The sequence below is a fragment of the Chelmon rostratus genome, chromosome 5 (genome assembly GCF_017976325.1).
Source record: "Chelmon rostratus isolate fCheRos1 chromosome 5, fCheRos1.pri, whole genome shotgun sequence".
In the NCBI taxonomy this organism is placed as follows: domain Eukaryota; kingdom Metazoa; phylum Chordata; class Actinopteri; order Chaetodontiformes; family Chaetodontidae; genus Chelmon; species Chelmon rostratus.
Window position 1 is genome coordinate 10,000,797 of NC_055662.1, and position 26,805 is coordinate 10,027,601.

The 26,805-nt window shown below is 39.3% G+C and overlaps 1 protein-coding gene across 1 annotated transcript; it reads left to right on the top strand.

Annotated features, from left to right (window-relative positions):
* The first annotated feature begins 164 nt into the window (after window positions 1–164).
* On the top strand, window positions 165–26,805 carry ppil2 (peptidylprolyl isomerase (cyclophilin)-like 2). Its single transcript, XM_041936877.1, has 20 exons — window positions 165–301; window positions 515–564; window positions 2,106–2,151; window positions 2,301–2,363; window positions 3,839–3,890; window positions 4,996–5,047; window positions 5,469–5,560; window positions 5,922–6,011; window positions 6,120–6,195; window positions 6,384–6,544; window positions 9,218–9,293; window positions 9,944–10,050; window positions 13,584–13,673; window positions 15,874–15,907; window positions 18,905–19,022; window positions 19,724–19,780; window positions 22,396–22,468; window positions 22,926–22,988; window positions 23,911–24,053; window positions 26,549–26,805. Exons 1-20 carry the CDS (start codon window positions 270–272, stop codon window positions 26,649–26,651), a joined length of 1,578 nt encoding a protein of 525 aa, XP_041792811.1. The 5' UTR covers window positions 165–269; the 3' UTR covers window positions 26,652–26,805.

A 26,805-nucleotide genomic window follows, 5' to 3' on the forward strand; every position in this document is an offset into this window, starting at 1 on the left:
ACAACTCATTTTATGCAGGTAGAGCTAAGGCAAGAGCATTAAGACAGACAGACCTGCAGAAGTGAAAATGTATTCTTTTTTTTAAACATTCTTCCAGTGGAGGGCGACAGAGTGCCGTTGTTATAAGCAGTATGCCGTTAATTACGACGACGACCAAGAACGCAAACAGGAAGATACAAAAACTGAGGGTCCTGTGTTGTTTTTCGACCAAGTGTACCGTTGTATCGGAACTAATCTCTCAAACCTATACAAAAAGTCAAAAACTCAAAATGGGGAAGCGACAGCACCAAAAAGACAAAATGTAAGTACCAAAGTTATCCTGAAAAATACAGCGCACCCTGACACCGTACTTGTTGTTAGCTTAGCTAGCAGATAGTGTTTGCTAACGAGCCAACGTTAGCCAGCTAAATCATAGTAGCTAGCTAATTCATAGCATTACTTTAGATTTAACTTTGTTAAAAGTTTCTTCATTGTCGTTCCTCTTACTTATGTGTGAGTTTTATCCTCTTTACAGGTACATCACATGTACAGAGTACACACACTTTTATGGAGGGAAGCGAGCAGGTGAGTTGTATTTTATATGTCGATCACCAATAATAATTGTACCGTTAACGCTTGATGTTATAGCTACGTATGAAGTCGCTGTTTGGTGACCGTTATGTATCGTTATAGTTTTCCCAGGTTGTTTTCACACTGCCACATTAAACTTTAAAGAGGTTATAGTTAGTGAATCTACATTCATTTGCCAGTTTATTAGGTCTACCTAGCTCAAACTAATGCAGTCAGAATAGCCCTACATAAGTCCTACTGTCATGGAGGTTATTGTGTTCGTTTTTTTTTGTTTGTTTATTTTTTTGCTGTTGAATTCTGCTGTGTTGATTAATCCCTTTGTCCACCCTGTTCATACTAAGTATAGATTAACATTTAACAGCACCACAAACTACAGCCTCTAAAATTACCATAAAGTCTAATATACAACTATCCAAAAACTGACCACTATAACTTTAACAAATGTAGAATTAATTGCAGATCTGGTGTCGAGACCGGGGGTTCCCAAGTTCGTTTGTGACCCCTCAGAACAAAGCAATGTTATTTGCGTGTCCTTGTCAGTGATTGCATATTTCTACCAGTTAAACCAAAGAATGATTTCCTTGTCCTTTTTTTATTTGAATAAGTTTTACAGACTGAAGGAGGTGAACTTATCCAGTAATTCACAGGAGAAAAGCAAAAGTTAGATGAAAGACTGGAAAACTGGATGACTGTTTATGATCTTGTGACCACTTGTGAGGGTCCCAAACCCTATGTTGGGAACTATTGTATTTGACTGCATTGAATTTAGTGACAGTAGGTTGACTTAATACTCTGACAACTCAGTCTATACTAAATCACTGACTTCAATAGAAGCTGGTATCAGTATTGTAATATCCACAGTTCCACCCATCATTATAGCATTGGATGCTAACCTTTGTTTCAGCGATCAAGTCGAAAATGTCATTCAGTCATGTTTCTTTCAGCTCAAGTACTCTCTAAAATTAGTCGTTAAACATTTAAAGCAATTGTTGATCTCCAAAAAGTTGTTCATGCTATCATCCTTTCTCAGCTTGATTATTACAATGCACTTTACGTGGGTATCAGCCAGGGCTTCCTCCACCTTCTCCAGTTGGTGCAAAACACTGATGCCCGACTCATTAATGGGACAAAGAGGCATAATCACATCACCCCTGTGCTTGCCTCCTTACACTGGCTCCATATTAGATTTCATATTGATTAAATTGCCTTTCTCCTAAATACGTTTCTGATTTATTGACCTGGTATGTGCCCCTTGACCATAAGGATCCACGTATGGAGCTGTGTTGATCACTCCCAGGCCACAGTTTGTGTCTAAGGGTGATCAGGCTTTCTGCCAAATGAACTCAGACACACAAAGTCTCCAGTGTCTTTTAAAACTGTTCTTAAAGCTTTTATCTTTGTGAAAGCTTGTGGGAATATTTGATGTTTTTATTTGCACAGACCAGTTTTGGAAAATGTAAAAATCCATTGGATGTATGGAAATGAATGACATTTTGTGTTTTATTTTAGTTTTGCTTTATGTTCTTACTTTTCAGAAATCCCACAGGCAAACTTCAGGCGGCTTCCATTTGACCACTGCAGGTAAGAAGAGATTAGTTTACCATCCCTAGCTGAGGTGCCTTAGATCTGTCATCGTTGTATTCTGCACTATGAATTTGCTGTAGGAGTAATTATAAATAATATAACATTTGTCCCATTTTGGCTTAACTGTTTTCTGTGAAACATTTCAGCCTGTCGCTTCAGCCGTTTGAGTATCCTGTCTGTACTGAGGAGGGAGTTGTCTTTGATCTGCTGTAAGTAGATAATGCTGATTTTAACATTTTTATAATAGGCATGCATACCTGTCCCTTTCCACTGTCCACCACATACCCCTTACATTAAGAAAAGGTTACACACAGTGAATCCAAAAATCACCACCAGGCAACCTCTAGAATATCAGAGCAACAAGGATTGGGTCAGCTAGTTCCTACATTAAGTAAGTGACTTAAATGACTTGGTCAGAATTTCATACCTGCTTGAAAGTGGAATGCTGTGAACATCCCTGTATTATGTAAATGAAAACACAAAAGGTGATATAAATACAGAACTTAGTTTGTTTACGTTTTGCTATTTACTTGAAGGATGTGTACACGTCACTTGAACATTATACTTCAGTTGTGATTTTAAGAGAGGCTGCTGGCAAGTGAGACATTTGGTAGGAGAGAATGATAATGAAAATGGATGTTAGAGGTAATATAAATGCAGTCCTTGGCCGACCATTTTTCTTGGGTGTGCTTATGCTCGGCAAATTTGTCATGCTGGCTCACCTCACTTGTCCCTCTGTGTTATACACTAAAATCAGTGTGGCATATTTTACAAAGAGCATGACTTCGACTGATGTTTCTCTTCAAGTACAGTGAGCCTCCTATTTGATGAGAGACATGCTCAAATTTTTATCCTTTTTGACAGCTATTTTATCCCACTCGTGATCATTCTTCTCCTTCTCCTTCTTCTCCTCCATGTTGATGTTTCATTGGTGGGTGCCTTTTGAGTGAATGGCTCCTCATCACTAGATGTTACAGCTAATGTTATACAGCAGAAGAGATGAATAAAATAAAGGAGAATCCCTTGAAAAATAGGAGGGTTTACAGGTCTGGTCATGTCTGACTATATCTGACCTTTTGACTGTCAGCTGTCAACAGTTTATGTAATTCTCACGCAGGCTACGAGACAAACCTGGGAAGAAAAATGGATTAAATGTCATGCTCTAATTAGTCACTCAAACCAATCAAATACCAACCATGTGTTATTGTGACTTGGCCCTGCTAGTGGAGGAATGATAAGGATGACTTTGCTGGTCTGTTTGTTGCGTGATTTGTCAGTCAACTCAACACTAGCTCTGATTAGGGGTGGGCGATATGGCCTAATATTATTTTTTATTTTTTATTTTTTAATGATAGTATTATATCACAGTATCCCAAAATTAACAAGGGTACTCCACTGAAATAATGATTCTACCTCTTTTCACTCTATTAGTAAGGGAACTTGAGAGAGAGAAAAAAAGATTAAAAAAACAAACTAGATATTGACTCCAAATAGAAATGAAAATGAGGTATAGACCTATGTGTGTTTTGGAATGATTAACCTGCCCTGTAATGAAGGTTAATTAGTAAATGTGATGAAGAGGATGTAGCATGTTGTTGAAAACATTGTAGCTCATGTGTTGTGCTCATTCGGTGTAGTAGATGTACTTATTTGAAGATCACATCCTTTCTACCTTGTGTTTCAGGAGCATTGTACCATGGATCAAGAAGTATGGTACTAATCCGGCCTCTGGTGAGGTAAGCAACTAACACAGCTTCCTGCAGCCAAACAGCACGTGGAATCAACACACTGCTCCCCCTTTTATGTACTGCCATCCTGGCAAGGCAGCATCTTTGTGTTTGAAACATGAACCTACACTTATATGTCAGTGATCATATTAAAAAAAAAAACCCCATTGATCTCATACAAACAGAAGAGATGCATCGTACCAGATTTAGCTACTAGCTACTTTTCGTCTGCAGCTAGACACAAACACTGCTACTACTACTACCACCACTACTACAAGTACAATTGATACAAATACAAGAAAAAGCAGTAAATACTAAATTCAATAATAGACCCAAACATACAGTATATACAAATTCCAGCCATTACAGCCAGCCCTGTTCAATATGTTGCTTCAGAATTGTGCTGAAACAGTTAATCATTTGAGTTTAAAAAAAAAAAAAAAGCAATGATAATTCATGTTGTAATCTGTCAGAAAAAATGCAAACTTTGGCTTGTTCCAGCTTCTCACATGTAAGGATTTGCTGTTGTTTTCAGTTTTACATCATTTTATGTTGAATCATTTTTGGTTTTGGTCTGTCGGTCCAACAAAGTTTTTTACTATTTTCTGACATTTAATTCACAAAATAATGGAACAGATCAATTGAAAGATTCATTGACGATATTGATAGTTGTTGTAGTTCAAAATTTCGATTGGCAAATATTTTTGTTCACAGAAGCTTTAAATATTAAATGAGACTTTCCATAAATCTTTCAAAATACTGATTTTAGAGGCCCCACAATGTTAACTATTAACTACCAGTGTTGGTCAGGAGTTGTTCAGGTGAAGAACTTGTCTTCTACCAGTATTTCAGTGTCATTAGTAGAGTAGTTGTATATCCAGTTAAGTAAGTTTATTATGTATTAATTACTGAATAGTTGAAGATAAAAACTGAAATGTTGCAGCACTGGAAAAACATCAGCACACAGTTCAATTGACTCCACAAAGGTTGTCTATGTGAGAGTTTTGTAAAATGTTTTGCTAAGCTTTTAAGGAGAAGGGATTTTGGATTGATTTTGGATCACATTACTTTTATGATTGCACACAAACACTTCAGTTTTTCTTCTGTCCCACAGAAACTTGAAGCGAAGTCCCTCATCAAGCTGAACTTTGCCAAGAACAATGATGGTAGATATGCATGTGTTCAATGTACTTTAACCTTAAACGATTCACATAAAAACAAGGGGGGGTAATAGGGCGATGCTGTCATTAGCGCAATTTTCCTGATTCTAATAATCGAAATCAGCCAGTATGTAGGACTGAATAGGTCAAAGCCACACTTATCTTCCCGCACTGCTGTGTGTGAGGGCAGCTTGAAAAAGACATTTTGACTTGGAGTGTTCGAGGGTAATTTTTGGGAAAGGGGATAAGAGCAAATTAAAGCAAGTGGAGGAGGAAGACGTGGGAGAGATGATATAATTCAGCGGGGAGCACATTACATGAGGTACTTCTTGACTTCTGGAGGAGATGAGTGTTCAGCCTGTGGCAGCAGATTGAGAGTGACTGTACCGCTCTGCTTGCTTCTGACTTTCTTTTCATTTTGTTCCAGGAAAGTATCACTGCCCTGTTCTGTACACCGTCTTCACAAATAATTCTCACATTGTTGCCAACAAGGTCACCGGCAACGTGTTTTCTCATGAGGTGGGTGAACTCACACACTTTGCCTGCATTGGTCCTCGTACAAAAGGCAGAAGCTCAGCCCACATGGTCTCACAAGATGCAGCCTTACATCACACCAAATTAGTTCTGTGCAAGGATTGTTTTTCCAAACGCTGCTAAGGATTGCACATTGTACAGGACAAGTTCATCTGGTTTCACCTATAGATTTGAAGTAAAATCTGCCTTTTAAGTTTTTCCAATCAAAGAAAACAAGCATGTCATACAGATATTGAGCAACAATTAAAAATTAATACAATCAACTTCATTTTCACTTTCCCCCAAATTAGTAACTTGTGTGCCAAGAGAGGCTTTTGTTGTCTTAAATGTTTCTGTTTCTGCTCAGGCTGTTGAGCAACTCAACATTAAGACCAAGAGTTTTAAAGATCTGCTGACGGATGAACCCTTTACCAGAAAGGACATAATAACACTTCAGGTGGGTCATTGCTTTATTTTGCTTTGCAAAGTTGAAAGCATGTAATTTGGGGAAAAGTAACCTTTAATATGATGGTGAACTGTTTTTGGTTTTGTGTTTGGTTTGTAGGACCCCACAAACCTGGATAAATTCAATGTTTCCAACTTCTTCCATGTAAAAAACAACCTCAAGGTGTTGGATCCAGGTGAGTCCCCAACCTTTGTCTGTCATTTAGCTGGTTACTATTTGTGATGGGGAATTGTGCTTTTTTTGTTAAATTCTAATTAGTATTCAGAGTTAACCCTTTTTTGGAGTTAAGTCTCCAGGAAATATGAAAGTGCTTTAATTAAACTATTTCCTCCTTCCTGCTCTCCTCTCTCCGGCATGATTCAGATGAGGAAAAGGCCAAGCTGGACCCAGCATACCACCTGAACAGCACCAATCTCGAGACCAGGGAGACCTTAGCTGAGTTGTACAAAGATTACAAGGGGGATCAGCTCCTGGCTTCCACTATGAAGGAGCCAGAGGCCAAGAAGACAGATAAATTAAATGCTGTAAGCAAAAACACTATGATGTTAAGTTATGAGAAAAGAGGTGGTGGAAATCTTTATGGAAGGCCACCAAAGACTATATAGACACAAGACTTGGATATCTAAAAATCTCTCCTGGTCATGGAAGTTGTTTAAGCAAATGAAATATTTGTAGACCAAAACTGCTGTTTGAAATCCCCAGACTGCCTGGGATAATCAACCAGCCAAAGATTGTTTGGATGTGGCTGTGTGTCAACCTGGATACTTAGCATTTAAATTAATGTATAAATCATCCGTGTCTGGCCGAAAATAGGAGCTTCCTGGCACGCAAGCTAAGGTCTTAACAACATCCTCATCATGATCTCTCAATAGATTCCTTGTGGCTCTAATTCCACGATTATTCAAAAATCACCAGCTCCATCTGACTGAGGACCAGTTTCAGTCGCTAATGATTGAGGCTGACCTCTGGCTTCATGGCAGAGGCCAACTAAAGGGGATTCTCCTCCCAAAATCAGTAAAGCATCACGTCATTGTTATTTCTGACAAAACAATGCCAACTTGAGGTGTGCGTGCTGGCTTTTCCTGAAGCTATCAGCCACGTCACATGGGATTTTGTTTGTCATGGAGATCCGGTGACATGCTAACTTTGTTGCTGTCATGATTTAATCCAAAGCCCTTCTTGTCCATGTTGGTTTAAGTTTCAACCAGAGATCATTCTTGACCGTGGAAGTAGTCTTTTGACAAGACATTCTCGACTCAAGGTGCACATACTGGCTTTTTCTGGAGCCTTTTTTTTACCGCTCTGTGTCCAGCCTTCTCAGTTGCTGAATCAGAAAAATTGTATCAATTGGCAGAAATGTAATATAATATTCAAAGTAATTAGCAAATGGTCACCTGAAAATAAGAATAGTTTTGTTTTTGTTGCCTTAAAATAAGTGAATGAGCTCTTTATAACTACAGAGGAAGCGGGTGCTCCTCCACGGCGTCCACCATGTTGCATCGCCATGTTTCTACAGTAGCCCAGAATAGTAATACTGTCTGACACTGGCTACTGAAGGGGAGTGTGAGGCGAGGGGTGTTCAGTTGGTTTGCAATCTGAAACCTCACTACTACAGGCCACTAAATCCTACACACTGGAACTTTGATGCACAACACTTGCTGACTTTTTTTAATGAATAATTAAGCAAAGATGATTTATCAGATTTATCAATGAATTCTTCAGGCTTGTTGCTGCAGCATTTCAAGAGGGCATTCATTTGGTCCTGTGTAATTTTTACTTTATGCACAGGAGGGCACCAAACACACAGTCACAGGACTATTGTGGGCAACTAGGCAAACAGTTGCATCCAAAAACAACACAAAGACCATTTACAGTGCTGCCAAAAAGATAACTATTTTACACTTACATGACAGGAATTTAAGCAAATATTATATTAGATTGGTAGCCTGAGTGAGACACAGAATTGGTACAAATGCCTCTTTAGATATGCACCAGGTTTATTTTCTTTATTTTTAAATGCCTTCTGGATACTGACTTTTACCTTCCTACTGCCACCCTGTCAGTTATTATAAACCTGTTTTTACTGCAGGGGAATTAAACACCCAGTGTAACAAAAAAAGGTCAACCGTGGTCACCACTGTGACTGTGTCCTTGAGTAACCGGGGGAAGAAAGTCTGATTCAATTTGAACGGCATCAACGCCGCTTTTCTTATCAGCTCTCCTTTGATGCCACGCCATGTCTCGTTTTTACGCCAGAGCTTCTCCTTGGTTGCTCTCCGTCTCGAGTTCACAGTTGAGGTGACGCTCTGACAGCATCTGAGAGAACAGGGAATATAGGTCAGCCGGAGCACACAAGGTAAAGTCTGTGCTTTCATGCGCCTTCACAAGAACTAGAGCAGAAGAATGCTAAACCAGGACTATAGAGTAGACTTGAGCTTTTGAAATACATTTTCACTTCTCTGCTTTCATCTCCCTGAGCTGTTATTCTGTTGACTTAAATAACTCCTCCGAGCTCACTGCATTGTTTGTGGTATTTTTGGAAGTTCAGATATTCAGTAAATGTATTCTACTATAATTTAAGCTCAAAGAACCTTAAAGCATCTCCAATGCCCCTTTTAATTATGAGATGTTAAGAATCACTCCAAGATGAGGAGGTTGTCCTCTTAATCACACAGAAGCTGCAGAGGCTGTCATTTAGTTAGTTTGCAGTTGATGCACCACTTATTGCAAAAGAGGGGGCCAGCCAAGTATGCGGCTGGAAAGAGGTGTGTTTGAGTGGGAAAGATCATTCTTCAACTGGAGGATGAAGCTTGAAACTCCTTTAAGTGTCCGTCCTGTTGAAGTACCTCTGAGCAGAAGACCAGCAAGGCGTATTTAGCTGATCCTGATCTCCAGATGACGAACGATGACTGAAGTTCAGTACATAGGTCGCATGACAGTGATGGACTCCAACCACTGATGAAGACCCCGACATGCGGTCAAAAGCTCTAGAAAAAGCTATAAGTGGACCTTGATTTGAATTAAACATTCAGTAGCTTTGGAAAATCGTCCTGACAAGTTACCCGACACCATAACTGTATGCATTAATAGGTCAACAACTCATGTTTAAAAAGTAGGGTTAAAAAACACGACAGCAGCTTTTATTTATTTTTTTGTTTTTTGTCTCTCCTTTTTTTTTTTTTTTTTTTTATCCCCAGGCCCACTACTCCACAGGCAGAGTCTCCGCCTCCTTCACATCCACGGCCATGACTCCTGCAACAACACACGAAGCAGGCAAGTGAACGTTTCACACAAAAAAACTGCAGATTCCCAACAGACAGACACATTCACCCCTTATTTTTTTCCTGTAATCTTTATTTGTCCAGGGAAGACTGGTCTAGTCTTGCCTGCTCATACGCAGCAAAGTGCAGCTCCATGCTCACGCAGTTGAATGTAGCTCCAAGTGAGAGCTGCTCAGTTCAACTGTGTTTTCTTCTCCTGTCAGCCTCTGAGCTGCTCCATGGGAGAGATGTGCAGTTATGCAACTGTATAGTAGGTTCAGTACACTTCAGAAGAGGAGGACAATGTTTGGAATTAGTGACCTAGTTGACGTTTCTGGAAAAAGGATAACACGCCATATATTATTGTGTGTGTGGAGAGAGAGATGTGTGTATATCTGTCCATCTCTCTCTATATATCAGATCTATATAATTTCAACATTGTTCACAGGAGAATAACTCTTTCATAAATCCAAATAACAACCCTCACTGCAGAGGCTCTAAGGGTTTTTAAAGGTCAGAGATCTTACCTGCAGCACCAAGCTGAGACTCATAAACAATCAATAAAATTTGAAGATTATTTGTTTCAAAACAACAGGTCAGTCCTAATCTCACACGTCATCTATAAAGATACTGAATAACTAAATTTGTATTCTTATGTTACAGATGCCATTGCGGATGACACCGTGCGTTACCAGTATGTGAAGAAAAAAGGCTATGTCCGTCTGCATACAAACAAGGGAGACCTGAATCTTGAGTTGCACTGTGATAAGGTAATAACTCAAATTCACACATACACAACAAAGAAATCACAGACCAACCAATCAGAAGAAGAAAAATGTTGTGAGTTTATATGTCTCCCCAGCACAACATTATATCACAACCTCCCTTGTGACTTTTAAAAATTTCCACATTATCACCAAAGTAAAGAATTACAACGAAGATCATGGTCTATACTTTCAGGCCATTGACAGGGAGTGTTGGAGGGATTTCTAAAAGAAAAAAAGAGCAGTATGATTGTGCTCATGATACTTGGAGACCTTTGGAGCAGATTAGCCAGATATAGACACAAAATTTATAGTTTTCTAAACTGACACTGAGGCTTTGATTCAGACTTGGCTGATTTAATTTGCTGGTGTGCGATTCTCAAATAATGCTGTCATGACGCAGGTTTTGCCTGAGCAGCTATTTAAATAGTGTTTAGGGTGACGCATTCATAACACTGAAATCAGCCCTTTTGCAGAGTCTGTCCCCCAGGTTGCCAGGTTTACATCTTGGCAAAAATGTGTTTCTTGTGTGCCTTGTTTTTAAGGTTAGGTGTGGGGTTCCAGAGAGGCAGCATGAGTTCCAGGAATGCATTTCTGCCCTGGTAACCAGGCGCTTCATGTGCTTGGTTTTCATTGGCTTCTGAGCTGTCGAATCAGAATAATGAGGGGAAAGTTGCAGCGGTTAGACAACCTGCCCTCTGCGCCCCACATCCTCCTCCTCCTCCTCCCCACCTTCCTCCCCAGTGGTTTTCTCACAAGATTGCAGCTCTATTCGTGGCCTGCTGTTTATGAATTAATGAGTGCTGTTTCACTGTCACATACACTCTCAGTCACACAAATCCAGAGCACACCTCCCTGTAAAGTGCCCATTTGCTTGCCCACCTTTGGATGTGCTGATGCCCCTGCCCTGCCACAATATAGGTAAAATGTGCGGGGGCAGATGTTGGAGATCAGATGACATGGCCTGTACCGTAGTCACACATGATATATTTTCAAAAGCACTGTGGATATGATGGATAGGCCTCACCTGAGGGGGGTGAAACAGGATGACTGTAAGATTTAGAAAATGGTTCATATAATGGTTACATATTACCTCTACCTAAATAATATAAAGCAAATCCACACCGTTGAAAAGATATGTATATATGTTATGATACAGAATAGTTTATTCCCTTTCACAGTATTCTTCAGACGCTTCAAATTTGGCTGGAAATTAACAGAAATAAAACATGAAATTAAAGTTACTACGTAGGCTAATAGAACACTGGTTAAATGTGTACAATTCTGGCAGAAAAAGTGTTTCATTAGATAAAAAAATTACATTAATTAAACGATTTTAATATTTTGCATGCCTTTACATTTTTGCATTATTGCCTGAGAGAGACTTGAAAAGGAGAAGAGCCTGTGAGCATGCATGAATTGGGAATTTTTTTCTGTCTGCGTCAGCAAACATTGTTTCCATGCTGACATCACTGATTGCTGCCAATTTTAGGCACCGAAGCATGTTTCTAAATTGGGTTGCATTTTAAACATTCCCAGGCTCAAACTCACACACAAACACAAAAGCATGCATCCAGACATGCTAAATTAACCACCATTACAGGGCAGCACCAGCGTCTAGATGCAGAAAAGTGTGAAAAGTTTGTGGTTAGATATCAAAATGATTACGATGAACGTAGTGGAAAACACAGGAAAAAGAAAGGCTTGTATTGTATACTTGGATGTCACACATTCTGTTCTATTCTTATTTATCTGAGACAGTTCATCATTAGATAACTGTTTTTAGGTGTTCTTTTCCATTCCAACAATCAATTTTATGGCTAAAACGCTCACAGTCAGTCCAGTTTTTTTGTCAAGAGGTTTAAAACAAAAAGCCTCTTTGTACCAGAGTGCTTTAAAAATCTGGGATTTATAATAGAGGGAAAAAGAGGCAGAGCGTTGAACCCCAACAGCAAAATTGAGACGTAGGGGGAAATAAGACCAGGAGAGCTTAGAAGGATCTGTCACACAGAGAAAGGCCAATGAATAAAAATAGGTTCTAAGCATCTGGTGATTCTTGGAAACCACCAACCATTAGGGGAAAAAGTTAGTTTCTCATGCAAACACACACACAGAGAGAAGTGTTCCTCAAGGCTGTTGACATTAATAACAGTAGACCTGACTAGCGTCATAGTCAAAGCCACGCCTCCTGCTTTGGAGACAAATACAGGTTTATTTCACACAGTGCTAATCAGTCAGTCAAAATGAGCTGCTGTCAGCGAGTGTTTTGTACTGGTCTATAAGATGCCTAAAAGTTGTTATGACCTAGGATGTACCTTCAGCAAGAGGAAAAATCCAGATGTCTGTTTTTTACCTCAGCAAAACAGAACTTTGTGCATGATTCCTAAGCCTGGCTTCTCGCTGCATAGATATGCCTCAGGCAACAGCTGAACCCTACTTCGCTGCAGACTTATGTGTATAACACACACTTTCCAACAGGTCAGACAGAGTTGCAAATGCGTGACTCTGTTTATGAGAATGCACAGCTTCATTCTGTCTGTCAGCTCTACCTGGAAGTTGAAATATATCCTGCCTCTGTAGCTTGACACCTGTCCAATATCCTGTGACACTCTTGTCACTAAAGGCAGCTATGCACAAAGATGACTGAGTCAAATGCTGTCACATTTTTGGTATTTATATGCTGTAGTTCCCTGTTTAATTTTTGTTTGGGTTATCTACTGTAAATTACGAGTAAGAAATTAATTGGAGATGAAGAGATGTCATGATGTGAACACCTCTGGCCATCACGTGGCCTTGTTTACCCAGCATTTATTTATCTGTAGGTTTTATCTAGGATGAAGGCAGTCAGGAAGATGAATCATTTTCATTTGTTAAAATCGCTATAGCTACAATGGTGACTTTTCCCAGGTGAGGATAAAGTACCGGTCTGCTTTGTGTGGGTTCCAAATCACTTTGCTTAGCTGAATAGGGACTGAACAAACAGCAGTTTGGATTTTTAGCATCATAAACATGTAGAATGAAGACACCCATTTGTTGAGGTTAAAAGTTTGTTGGTCTTATTTTGTGTCTATTCTATGTTCAATTCATTCATTATATGGATAATAGGTGACATCAGGCTAGGCTGTTTTAAAAGTGCAGTGGCATCAGACAGTTCGTCTAAAAGTTACAAAGCTTAATGTGTGAATGTGAGTATGTGACTGGGTTTATCAAAAGGTATCCTCCTTTCACAGACATTTCATTAATTTTGGCACACAACTCAGCACTTTCAGAAGACTCAACAGTGATTTCTGCCAACACTGCCTGTGTGTGTACTGTGCCTGCAGACTGTGTTCTCAGTGCTACTTACTAGTTTTACACTAATTTCACTAACAATAAGCTGATAACAGCTGACATTACCGGGTGTGAGGATTTGTGTCGATAAATGATTACGCCATTGTTGAGAATAGTTGGTAAAAATTGAAAGTTTTATTGCGAGTGTTAAATTTTTTAAATTTATTTTATTTAAGTTTGTAACACTCTCTGTATGATCTTTTCTCCAGGTTCCCAAAGCTGGAGAGAATTTCATCCGTCTGTGTAAAAAAGGCTACTATGACGGGACAGTCTTCCACAGGTCCATCCGGAATTTCATGGTAAGGACTTTGACAAGATAAAAATGCTATTCTGCTGTTACTTACCTCTACTCCTGCCCCCAGTGTGCCTTTTTTTAACCTTAATTTATTCAGGGGGGGGGTTCACAAGCCCACTTCTCCAACGTATAGGTCACCAGTGCCCCCGAATCACTTTGGCACATTCTCAGTGCCACCTTTGTCTTTGATGGCTGCATTAAGCACAAGCAGGCTAACCCTGATTTCCATATTTATAAAGATATGTTTTTTTATGTTTGGCCATAGCTTTGACTGGATAAACTAAATGTGAGGACGCTAAAATTGGGGCTCTCTGCTCCTTAATTAGTAGTGTGTGATTAGACTGGACTTAATTTAATTTACCTTATATAACTCAGGTCACGCACTGATTACTGTGACATTTTATATGCATGTAAGTGACCAAAGTTCATCTCATGAAAAATCATGCACTAGATTAGGTAGATTTTTCCTCCACCTCATTCTTGTGTAAAATAGTTCAAGTCACTCACTGACTGAACAGTTTTAACCCAAAATATAAATGAATTAATACCCACTGTGTCCTTCATTGTTTAATTACCTCGTCTTTTGTGAAAATATTAATATATTTTCGTGTAGAGTACTGCTTTAAAGATGAGTAAACACAGTTTTTTTTCTTCCCACTCTCTCTCCAACTGAAGCTTCTTAACCCAGACTGAGAATTTGAAATGACAGGTCTGTGATCAGCCACTCGCCTGTTTATTTCAGAGCTGCCGCTCTCATAATTAAAGTGGCTCTGAGTGGACATCTGGTCTCAAGAGGACCCTTACCTTTTTCATCCTGTCCCGTGGTTTTCATACACAGTGGCAAGCTGTGAATTGTTTATCCATAATTACTGTGCCACTTACGCCTTCGACTTATCCTCTGCTGCTGAAAAGGAGAGAAGGGTGGCTTGGAGGGAATAATTTCATAGCAACAAACACTTTTTAAGCAGTTTGTTAATGGAAACAGAAACGTAGCCCTCACTTCCCTTAAAGCAGTTTGTCAGGACGTCGTGAGTGTACATAACATCCTCAGATGTTACTTCTAAGAATTTGGTAGATTTCCTTTGACACATGAGAGCCCCACCAGGCTGCTACCCCTCAGGCTCAAACTGATATGATGCAGGTAATTTAAATGTAAGTCTGCCTAGGTACCTGGAACTATTAAACATTACGTAGCAACCTTGCAGTTTTTTATAAAGCTGCTCTCCACTGAGTCAGGGAACAAAAAGGCACTGATAGGCTTTGTGTTTGCCGAAACAAACTAAAAATATCACCAAAAGCACATTTTGCCAGTGATGCTGTGTGACATGGAAATGAAAGAACAGCCATTCATTTAAAAATGTGAAAGTAAACTATATACACGTATGTAAGTGTTGCACATTTCTGAGAGCTTGTGATTCTGAATGCCCATTAAGCTCTATTGATGGTAGGCGGCAGAGTTTTGCAGTAAACAGTTTACATTCAAAATTCCTCACGAGCACACAGGCCCTGTGTGTATGACCTCAATCTAACAAGCATGTTGTTTGCATTTCTTTACGAAAACAGAAACTTCTTTATGCATGTTTTGTAATGTGCATTGCTAACTTTCCGTGTTTATGCCATTTTGCAGTCTTCCACTGTCGTCTCACATGTGATGCAGGCATTATTTCATTCTCAGTCTTTACTTGAACATTTTTGACTCACTGTATTTATAATGAATAATCCAAATCAGCTGTTATGGCTATTTGTGCCAATTAAGATTAAACTTGTCCGGTGAAATGTGGCCGGCCAAATCAATCAAAAAGTGGAGAAATCAGTATTTTCCCAGCCCTTTCCTCATTTCCATCTGTGTTGTTGCACGCAAACAGTACTGGGACCCCATCATCACAGCTTCACTCCACAACTGCACTAGTCATCAAAACCCACAGTGTATCAGTGACCAAGAAGTCCAAACAAATGTACAGATTGTATACATCATACTCTACTGTGTAAACAGTAATAGGAGAGTTGAGCCTTAACAATGAACAATAGAGACCTGTGTCCTTGAGAGCTTTGTCAGTGGCTACTAGTGCTCACGAGAAACATGCCGCCAGGTTGGATATGTGACAAAAGTCTCATTTGACCACTTTACATTTATTCTAAGTGTTTGACTTTCAATGTGCAGCATCTAATGTCAGCCAAGTGTAACAGAGTTCATTTGTTTCCAGATTCAAGGAGGGGACCCCACTGGCACCGGCACAGGTAAGATGAGGACTGCACTCAAACCACATTTTGAATTGCATAACACCTCTCTGTTGAATTATTAATAGTTCCTTTTTGGAAGCTTTGCGTAATTATGGCTTGCAACTCAAGATGCAAGTCAAGAGTGTTACTATATATACTCTGTAAAGACACATAGGAGCACAGTACACACTTAGCTCTCTTCCATCTACATCATTTCTCTCTCTTTGCGTGTGTTTGGCTGAGTGTAGGGTACAGAATGGGGGTATGGTGAACAACCAGTCAACCAGCATTTGGTGTGATTTTCCTGTTTTTAAAAGGCAGCTCAGTGTAATTGACTGCTCGGCCTCAAACAGTTAATTTCCTGCCTTCATGTCATCTGTGCTGCTCTGAGAGTTTGCAGCACAGAGTGTGCTTTGTATCTGTGGGCGTCTCTGAACACTACGCAAAATGCGTCCACCATGACAGATTTATGAAGGTGTAGAATTCGTGGCCTGTGGGCAAAATTGTCCTCATTACCTGGACTGAACAACATGTGCACACAACCCATGAACAGATCTCTTACTGGCTTTTTCATGGTGGATTTCTCTTAAGTATCCAGCAGTCTTGTATCATGCAGTAATTGTGAAGTTACCATTAAGTTTATCATTAAGAACAGCAAGTCTAAACAGGCAGCTGCTGTGAAGCTTTCGACTTATGTCACTCATTTTGTTGTTTTCCTTCCTTTTGTTTGAAATAGCCTTTTTAAAACTTGTCAGATCAAAGAAAGGGTGACGAATTTCTTTTGTTTGATATTGTGGTTTTTGAAGAGGTAATTTGTCTGCTCACTTTTAGTGGTAAAGATGGAGAAGCAGATGCAGGAACATTGCAACATGCTCTCTTTTATGTGGAAGGTGTAGTGATGACAAAATAAGACATTGAACCATGATGTGACTTTCTTGACACTTGGATTTTGAGATATGAGTGTAAAGAAAGTCCAACAAAAATTGCCCATACATTTTGAGTGATCCCTCTCTTTCATTGCCTGTACATACAGTAAATTGGAAAACACACATCCAGCAAACTGCTCACTGTAGCGTTAACACTTTCCACAAGTTCAGAAGAGCCTCATTTATCTAAGAACCAGATGCTTCGGAGGAAGAAATGTTTTTGACATGGACTTGTGATTGAAATCCCACACACGTATTCAAAATGTGTAACATAAAGCACACGCTCCCCTGTTTTGTAATGTCCAAATCATTCTTTGATTAGTGGAGATGCTTCATTGCTGTCAGTCACTGAAGGACATTTTCATATTTCTGCATTCATTCCTGTTAAACCTGTGAGTCTGAGGTTGTACTGTTGTAATTGAATTTTCAAATGAACATCAGAGAGAATGCTGTTTGATTCATAGGTTAACTCCTTGGTGAGAATGAATTTCTCTCCTCATCCTCCTCTCTTGCTTTCCCTTCATTTATGATCCAGTCGTGCTGAGGTAAAATGTCAGCTGCTTGATAAATTATGCAAAAATGTCACCCGCGGAAGGTGGCGGCTGCATCAAGCCTCTGAAGAGTTGATTGGTTGGTGGTATGCATTCACACTCCACCATTAGCACACAAATACAGCACTCACTGTGCCTATATATGTGCAGACTGCTTCATGCACATACACCAGCTGGCAGGACGCAGGATAGTGAAACACACCTCAGGGCGACAGATCCTCTCCCCCCGTTGAGAGCCAATAAGCTCCTGCAGTGTGAATTCCTGTAAGCTCATCATGATGATTCTTAATGATGAAGTCAGTCTGAATAATGATTCACAGCTGAAGGCTCTCAACATGGCTCCATGTTCAAGGGCAAACAGGTCTTTTGTGTCTTACAAAAATACATGCTGCCTTATGTCTCTAGTTTACTAGTTTCTCTAGTGCCATAGTAATTTGAATAAATGTTGGTGATATGGCCAATAATTAGTGTCACACAAACTAAATACATTTTCAATAGGTTTACTCATACTTCACAAAGTGAAAATGTAACATGCATTGTGAGGCTGAAAATGAAATGCTATATGGACTCAACCTTGTCAGTTTTCTGTCAAAGGGAACTCATTTGTGTTTATGTAAAGTAAATCCCAGATGGTAAAACTGAATGACAGATTAACTGTTGTCCTACCAGCAACATGAAATCAGTTTCTCCAGAGATGTTTGAATTGAGTTTCGTGGACAAGTGAGAAAAGTTCGTTCAAAGTTTCTCTTTTTTCTTAACAAGGATGTTTGTGTTCATGAAGGTACCCTGAGGTGATTTCTGGCAGTTTTTTTTAATTTTTGAAACAATCATTGTTTACAGTCAGGTTTAAATCAAGCCCAAGATAGAATAAATAAGGAAACACCATATTTTTTTACCTTTTTAAAAAAATGTGGCAAGTGTATTGAACTGTGAACTCTATATTGTATATCACACTGAAATGTGAGCTGGCTGTATTGGGACACCCCAGTAGACCTTTTTCACAGCAGACATTTTGACATGTCATAACAGGGCAAGGGCCGGTATAACTGATAGCTTTATGATGCTCTGTTTCATTTTAGTGTCCTGGTTAGCAAAGCCAGGGAGCCAGCATGCCTCAAGCCTGCACACCAAAATGGACTGTAGCCATCATAAATGTAATTAATTACACCTGTGCTTTTTCTGCTATTAAATGTCAAACTTTATCCTGTGAAAAGGGTCAATAGTCTGAACAAATATTCAAGCTTCACCTACAGAAACACTTTTTTTCTTCAACTGCAAACTGTATTAAGATCAATCAATAAGCTCTGCTGACATTTAAAACGAGACACATTTTGGGGATTACTGCTTTGGTTGGAGCATGACAAATCAAGTTGATGTTTCTGAGGATGTCGATATGTCCGTCTGCAGTTTTACCTGCAGTAATAATCAGAAAAATGTTTCCATTTCCTCGTCTTCCCCTGTGTCTCTCCCTGTCTCTGTCGCTCTCTCCCTCCTTCTTTGTGTCTTTTTTTCTCTCCTTCCAATTTCTCCACTCCCAGGAGGGGAGTCCTTCTGGGGAAAGCCTTTCAGGGATGAGTTTCGGCCCAACCTGTCCCATACCGGCCGGGGGGTTCTCAGCATGGCAAACTCTGGTCCAAACACAAACAAGTCCCAGTTGTAAGAAGTGTTTCTTTAAAGCAGTCTTTTCTAAACTTTGAACAGTCGCTGTGTTAGAAAGTCAGTCAACAGAGAATTCAGTTTTGTTTTTTTCCTTCACTTCTGTCTTTTGATTTTCTGCTGAGGCCCCACAGGTGAATAAGACGAGAAAAATGCAATGTTTCCAGAATAAAATGCCATATATGTAATGCACAGGCAACATTTCATGTATTATAGCATGTACTTATTTAGTAATTAACATTATAGATTATAGATTTTGGCAATGTTGTCATTAATAAATAAATAAAAAAAACATATCAATTTGAACAATTAGAGAAAAGTGTTGATTAATAATTAAACCTAATAAGTACTTAATTTTTGATCATTTACAATCATTTATGCTCTAACCACATCATAATGTGTTAAATTTAAGTACTTATATTACATATGGCTTAAATATGATAAAAAAGGGGTGTGGGGGATTAAAGTCAAGCGTTATCTTTTGCCTGATGGATTTCGTTTGAGAGGAACTAATAAATGTGCTGTTTATTACTGTGTTTGAAGGTTATTCTGTGTATTTTGTAAACTAATTTAGCACCTAATGTAAAGGCAAAACTCTCTTTTAGATGTCTTGTTTGTTTCTAATACGTCATTTACTGAACCTTCAATCTTCTGAATGTTTCATGCTAATGTTTTGTTGTTTTTCTTCTGTTTTCTCTCAGCTTCATCACGTTCCGGTCATGCACCTACCTCGACAGGAAGCACTCAGTATTTGGAAGGTAAGCCTTCTATTTTTTTAAGTGTGCATACACTTGATTATATATTTCTTCATGTTTTTAAAGTGACTTAATAGTGACAGTGTGGTCAGAGCCACATCTTGTCTTTTTTTCTCCTCTTTTTCTTTCTTGTCCTCTTCCTCTTATTCTTCTCCTCACTCTCTGTCTCTCCTTGTCACCCCATCATATTATCCTTTAATACATATTTGCTTCCGTTGGAGTCCCAGACAGACAGTACAAACAGTACTGTGACTTCCAATATGACTCCTGGCCAACAGCAGTGAAAAATTTAGTAGATGCTAAATCTAAACTGATGGTTCTCTCTCTCTGTCTCTCTCTCTCTGTCTCTCTCTCTCTCTCTCTCTGTCTCTGCTGAGCATGATCTTAAATGGTTGTCTTTTTGCCAAAAGCCCTGGACGTTGTCTAAAAATATTCAGGCTGCTTTCAACTGACTGATTCTTTACATGGTCAACACATTTAAAAAGCTTCTGTTTTAACCAGGTGTCCAACTTTTTTTCCAGACTGCAGTATTTGCACATTTAATGGAACTGGCAGAGTCAGTCCACTTAACCTGCTCCATACATAATGTGAACTCTTTGACAGAGGAAGGCTCCTTAAAAGTGCAAATTAGGCAGGACCTTTTTTTAAGCCAGGTAGTTTGACTGTGGCGCTGAAAGATTAAATGCTCTTTCTGGACCAGAGGGTCTTTATTGCCATTTTTTTGGGCTCTATAAAAATCTCTATATCTTAGGATCTATAAATCTATCTAAAACGTAAATATAGGTTTGTATATATATATATATATATGTGTGTGTGTGTGTGTGTGTGTGTCTGTGTCTGTGTGTGTTTTTTGTTTTTTTTTTAATAAGAAAGTTTTATCCATCCCACTGTATAAACAGCCAAAAACAAATGGAGCCTGCAACACTTCTAGCTTCATGTATCTGATTTAGGTTTTCAGACAGAGCTCTCTGAGATGTCAGTCTTCATCCTGTATGACTTGACTTTTCCTTGACCTCAAACTTTGGCTTTGGTCTTTTTCTCCTCTTGTCTCAAGTGACAGCACTGTAAAGAGCATTCTTAATCCTCACAAAGGCTGCTTTAATGATTTATTGTGTATGTAGTATTATGTAGGTGAATCACTGTTTATCCCATTGGCTGGTCCGACTTGTTAATCCTCTCAGAATACCTTCATAGGGTAGACATGATGCTTGATGTTCACCGGCTGACTTTTCCCTACAATTTTCAAAAAGCGTAGTGGGTTACCTTTTGTCTTGTACTGGTGGGTGATATGATGATTACTGTGAGAAGATATAGAGATGTGGCCCTAGTATTTAAGCTGTGGTAGCTATCTCTTTAACATTCCTGGTTGAAAGGGCCATTGTAAGCCTGCCTAACAGCGAGCAGGGCCACTTTATGGCAATATTGAATTTTTATATGATTTTTGCATCGATGTGATGGAGTACTTTGTTTTTTCGGGTGTTTTATTCACTGGATTACCCAAAACAGACATTCCTGCCATGTTATTTTATCGAGCAACAATTCCTCAAATTATTTTCCCGAAATTGTATGACATCACAATAGATCTTTATCTTTAACACCACAGATACAGCTGTCTGGGTAATTAGTTAAAAGTGAAATGTCATAGGTTACAGATTTGTCATCTGCTGCTCAGTCTGTGGGGATAATGCTGCTTTTGTTCTAAATAGCTTTGTAATGAAAGAAAATTATGCTATGCCAGATCCTTTAGGTGTTTAACTGAACGAGATGGGAGTTGTTGGGACGAAGTGTGTTGTTGAAGTGAATTTCTTGGGTGATCATAGGCATAAAAAATGTTGTAACCTTAATATTTTTGTACTAATAGATGACTTAATATTTTGAGATTTTACAAGGTCAGTAGGTTATTAAGTGTGGGAGGTCCTGTTCATCTGGACATGTGGAAGCAGAACACACGTGGCTGGGAGAGGCACCCCCTGCTAGCTATTAGGTGCACTATGTCTGCATGTCTTCTCACTCCACACATGGTAACAGGAAGCCCCCACAGGGGCAGCTGGATAAAGACTTTGCAGTTTAAAGAGCAAAGTGAGAGCAACTTCTTTAAAGTGCTCTGCACCAGGGGAGTCGCTAACAGATCACCTTTTGGCCCTCAGCGTTTGACAGACTCTGTATCTTCAGTGGTTGTTTTTTTCTACTGCGTTTACACCATGAGGCCAATGTGCTGATAGAAAAAGACTATAAACATTTGCTTTTAGCAGCAACTCATGTTCACCTTTGTGTGAGGCATATAATGAGGTCTGCACAAATCCCTCAGCTGCGAAATGATATACTAAAACATTACAGAGATGGCTCAAGGGCACGTCAGCGGGATGGATGGTGTCACAGGGATTTGAACTTGGTTTCACCCTTCTCCTCAAAAACCTACACCCCTACTGTCATGATTGAGCACATCAGTCCTTACATAGGAGTGTTGTGAGGGATATGCTGCCTCTGCTTTATCTTTCCTGTTGACGATCAGTGTGATCTGGGACCTTTGTGAGAAGCCCAGGTCCCTCTTGCTCTTATCAGGATGTATGGATGATTTGTCAACATAATAAATGTTTTTGTGTTTTTCTCTTTTGCAGGATTGTTGGTGGATTTGAGACACTCACAGCCATGGAGAATGTGGAGAGCGATCCCAAAACAGACAAACCAAAGGTAATAAACAGTGATGTTTAGGGTCTGGCTTAAACATAATTTGATTTTACTTTGAAATGTATGGGAGTTCTCACTGGAATCAGAAAAATATCACCTTTCAATCTTGAAATGTAGCTGACAGCCCGGTCTAGTGTGCAACTGCAGAATCCATTCAAGTTCCTAGATCATAACATTAATAGAAGCTGAGGAGTGCAAGACTCAGCCATTGTGCCAGTTTGATCCTTACATGGATCATCTAAAGGTCAGGTCCTAAGACAAGAAATAAAGCAGAGGCCAGATTGAAATGACAACGAGGAGCTAAATTCAGTGTTTGCAAATCAGAAGTGTTGTCATTCTGCTTTATCATTTATAGATCAGTTAATAATAACCAGCATAAGGACACATAATATTTGGTTTTCCTTTGAGTGAACCAAATGCTTTTTGGCTCTTAATATTTCTGTTTGACTCTGTTTTACAGTCGGAGATCAAAATCATCAGTGCGACTGTGTTTGTGGACCCATACGAAGAGGCTGATGCTCAGGTTTGTATCTCTCTGTTTGCATACATGAACAGTACTGACATCATCATAAAACACAGAGTGGTTGATGAAGACTCCCTCCAAAATCTATTAATAAGTATGTTTCATTTTTAAAAGTTTTACTGATGGACACAAGATGTCTCCTATTTCACTAAACGCGAGCCTTCGAGTTTCCACACTCGTGTAAGTTGCATATTGGGGGGCATTTGGCTTCCAAACTAGTTGTGATCAATGTCACAAAATTCATGTTATACGTACACGCCGTAAACGGAGATTTAAGGACAGAGACACTTTCACCCCTCAGCAGATGAATGTGAAAGCAGCCTTTTAGTGTCAAACTCTGCACATACGTCATTCTCTACAGTGACACGCAATCCTCCAAGTAACACACATTTCTGAGTGGAGGTCGGCCTTACATTCAATCTAAATGAAATACCTGTAAATCAAAGCAACGTTATCACATTGATGCAAAAATCTAATTCCAATATTGCCTTAAAGTAGTTGTTGATTGATTGAACATTTCCCTCCATAGCATAAATAAGATATTAAAGACATGCACAACTGCCTGGGTCAACAGTACAGAAAAATACTTGTTGGTTGACAAATGTTTGTCTAGCCGGTTATATCCTCATGTCACCCAACTGTAGTGAACAGTGCTGGGTTTTATGGCCCTTTATGACATACAGTCCCTCCAGTGTTTTAACAGTGCAACAATACAGCTACGATTACTTCACTGTATACCGTAGATTATCCACCTGATGCTTGCTGTCCCACCTGCTTTTGAAACATGGGTTGCACAGTGAAACTGTCAGCATAAGGCTAACAGTTACTGAGTATGAAATCGTGCAAAGTGAGCGCAGCCTCTCTATCCTCTGATCTGGTATGTACAGTAGTTGTGGAGATTTACATAATTTGTGTTTCTCAGATTGCAGCCGAGCGAGAAAAGGAACTTCAGAAGGAGGAGGAGGAGAGGCAGCAGACCAGCATCGCCCTGAAGAAAGCTAAGGAGGAGCAGGCACCAAAGACCTTCAAAGCAGGTGTAGGGAAATACATCAACCCTGCCAAGATGTAAGGACACACACACTCGCATACTGATTTACTGTTCACCCAGCTGCACTCTTCCCTCTGCTTCTGCCTCTAGTAGTGACTCATCCATAGGCATCACCGTGACATATAGAAAAGCTGCATATGCACAAAACAGAAGTTAAAGACTGTTTATTCCACTCTCCAGGCAGAATTTGGATTGAAAAGTTAACCCAGCCTCCCACAAAAGCGGTATAACATTTCTTCTCACAGTGGGATGTTTGCGACTTGAGAAACAGGATAGTAGTGAATGGATGATAAAACATGATGATTACATAGCGACACAGAAGGAGTACAAACACAATGTGTAAAATTGCCAATTATGGAGAAGACTGCCCATTTTCCTTATGGGGCTACTTCAGGTTTATTATCTAGGCCATCATTTTGCTTGGTTTAGAAATATAGAAACATTACATTATTGTCCCTTTGCCCTATTAAATTCCTAATGGCCACATCAAGTTTTTAAGCTGTTTTTTCATAGAAAAAACCCTTATGTCCCACTTTTTATTTATTTATTTATTGAATTTGAATCTGTTCAATGAGGAGAAAAACACGTTACAGCTAAGACACTTAACACAATGTATAACCCAGGAGCATTTGTGGGAATACTGAAATGACCAAAACTAAGGTGCATTAATGGAAGTGAAAATGTCGTATGGTGGCTTGAGCGCATATTAAGAGATAATTGGGCTCATGATTTTTCTCTATTTGTTGATATTGTATATCCAGAATTGACCTGTTTTATCCTATCCCTGTCCTCACTTCACATTCACATATGTAGATTTATGTGGAACATGTCAGTACTAATGCTGCCAAATAACAGTTCACCCATTTTCCCAGACAGTTAAATGTAAAAGTGACCTCTGGGGTGTTTCTGCAGTCACTAATGGTCTTTTTAGGGTTTTATCAGTGGAGAAAATGCTTGTTCATTAGTGCATTTCCAGGATGATTCTGATCAACAGAGGAATACAGTATATTGCTGACAAGTACTGTGCTTTAAAGTCCAGATGAAATGGCCGTTTCTAGCTTCTGTAGCAGGTGGAAGAGAATAGGCAGCTGGGACATCATTTTATTTGAAAGTTGGGTGTGTAATAGGAGACATGTACACCGACAGGACAGCAGTATCCGTCAGGGAGACAGATGAAGCAGCTGAGGCAGTCTGCTGTAAAATACCTCATGCACTATCTGGAGCTGTCAAATTTTTCATTTCATGTAGACTTTAGAATGTTTTGTCCATGATTGTTAATGCTCTATTGATTGAAATAATATGATGGAGCTCAAATATCAGGGTGCATAATTACAGTAATTTGAACCCTTGATTCTGGGTTGAAATGTTTTAAATAATTTCAGAAATGATAGAAAAACACTTAACAACCCTGCAGCAAACAATTTTTTGGGATGTGACATTTCATGAAAAAAATGACTCTAAACATCTTTTAACCGCTTTTGGCGAATTGTTTTAGCTTTCCAAGTGCACATTGACTCAGTGATTGCCTCTCAACAACCCCTCACTTACAACTGTAGGCAGCTGTTTCCACCAAACAAGCTGAAACAAGCCGAGTGTAGCTACTTGCTCAGCAATAAAACAGCGGAGAGCAGGAGTAAATAAGCAGCTGGAGAGGCGGCTGAAGACAAAGAGATGTTGGAAGCTGATTTTGGTAGACAGGTGAAGAGAGATTTCCAGAATAGGTGTCACTTTTTTCCAGTTTGACGATCTGGGATCAATGTTCAGGTGAAATTATGCTTATTATGTTATGTCATTTGATCTGTTGCTCATATAAAAATATTGAATATATCCGCTTTTGATTTAGAAATAATGTTGGAAATTATATGCGTAGGTCATTTGTTTTGTTTTTGTTTTTAGCAAAAAAGCTTAAAGCTGGCTCCTCCAAGAGTTTCTTTTTCTTTGTTTTATATTAGTGTTTGAGTGTAAATTAAATATCCGTGGGTTTTCAGACAAACCAAGACATTTGAAGAGTTCCCCGTGGACTGAGAAACTGTGATGGACATTTTTTATACTTTTTTTGTCATTTTATAGACTATTTAATTGAGAAAATCATCAGCAGATGAATCGATAATTAACAAACATCGTTACCTGCAGCTCCAAAGGTCAGATTCAGGAAGTCACGCATTCTCCTTGGTTCATGTTGATATCTGATTAAAGACAAAGAATGTTGTGCAGCCTGTTTGAAACAGCGTCTGTCTCATGCAAATTTATCCATGACCTTGTCAGACCACAAAGAGATAAGCAAAAATTTTGATGACTTGCCCAGACTGTAGTTTCACTTCCAGTAAGAGAAGAAAAAACCTGGACGGCCTGTATGCCGTTTCAAACACTCAAAGAACATAATCTGCAAAGAACAAAGCTGTATGTGCAAGAACAAAAGGAAGAACACATCAGAGAAAGCCACAGTCTACAAGACAGTAGGCACTATCTGTATTTACACAGCTGATTGTAAAATTACACCCCCCCCCCCCAGAAAACGTCTGGCTGCTGACGATGAAAGCGGACCGTCCACCAGCGGAGCGGTGGCCAAGAAGTCCAAAGGCAAGACCAGCTTCGGAGACTTCAGCTCCTGGTAGCAAGGACACATTCAACATTTACCAGCCTGTCTTTTTACTAGCCCGGTTGAGCGTGAGCGAAATTAATTTCACATTCATACTAATGTAATTGTCTATTATCTCTCAGTAGTGTTGCCGTCTTGTGAAATGAGACATTAAAGTTGTTGTTTTTTTT

Coding starts and splice junctions, on each gene's coding strand:
- ppil2 (XM_041936877.1), top strand. CDS start 270: ATGGGGAAGCGACAGCACCAAAAAGACAAAAT. Junction 2,152..2,300: donor CTTCCATTTGACCACTGCAG/GTAAGAAGAGAT, acceptor GAAACATTTCAG/CCTGTCGCTTCAGCCGTTTG. Junction 19,023..19,723: donor AACACAAACAAGTCCCAGTT/GTAAGAAGTGTT, acceptor GTTTTCTCTCAG/CTTCATCACGTTCCGGTCAT.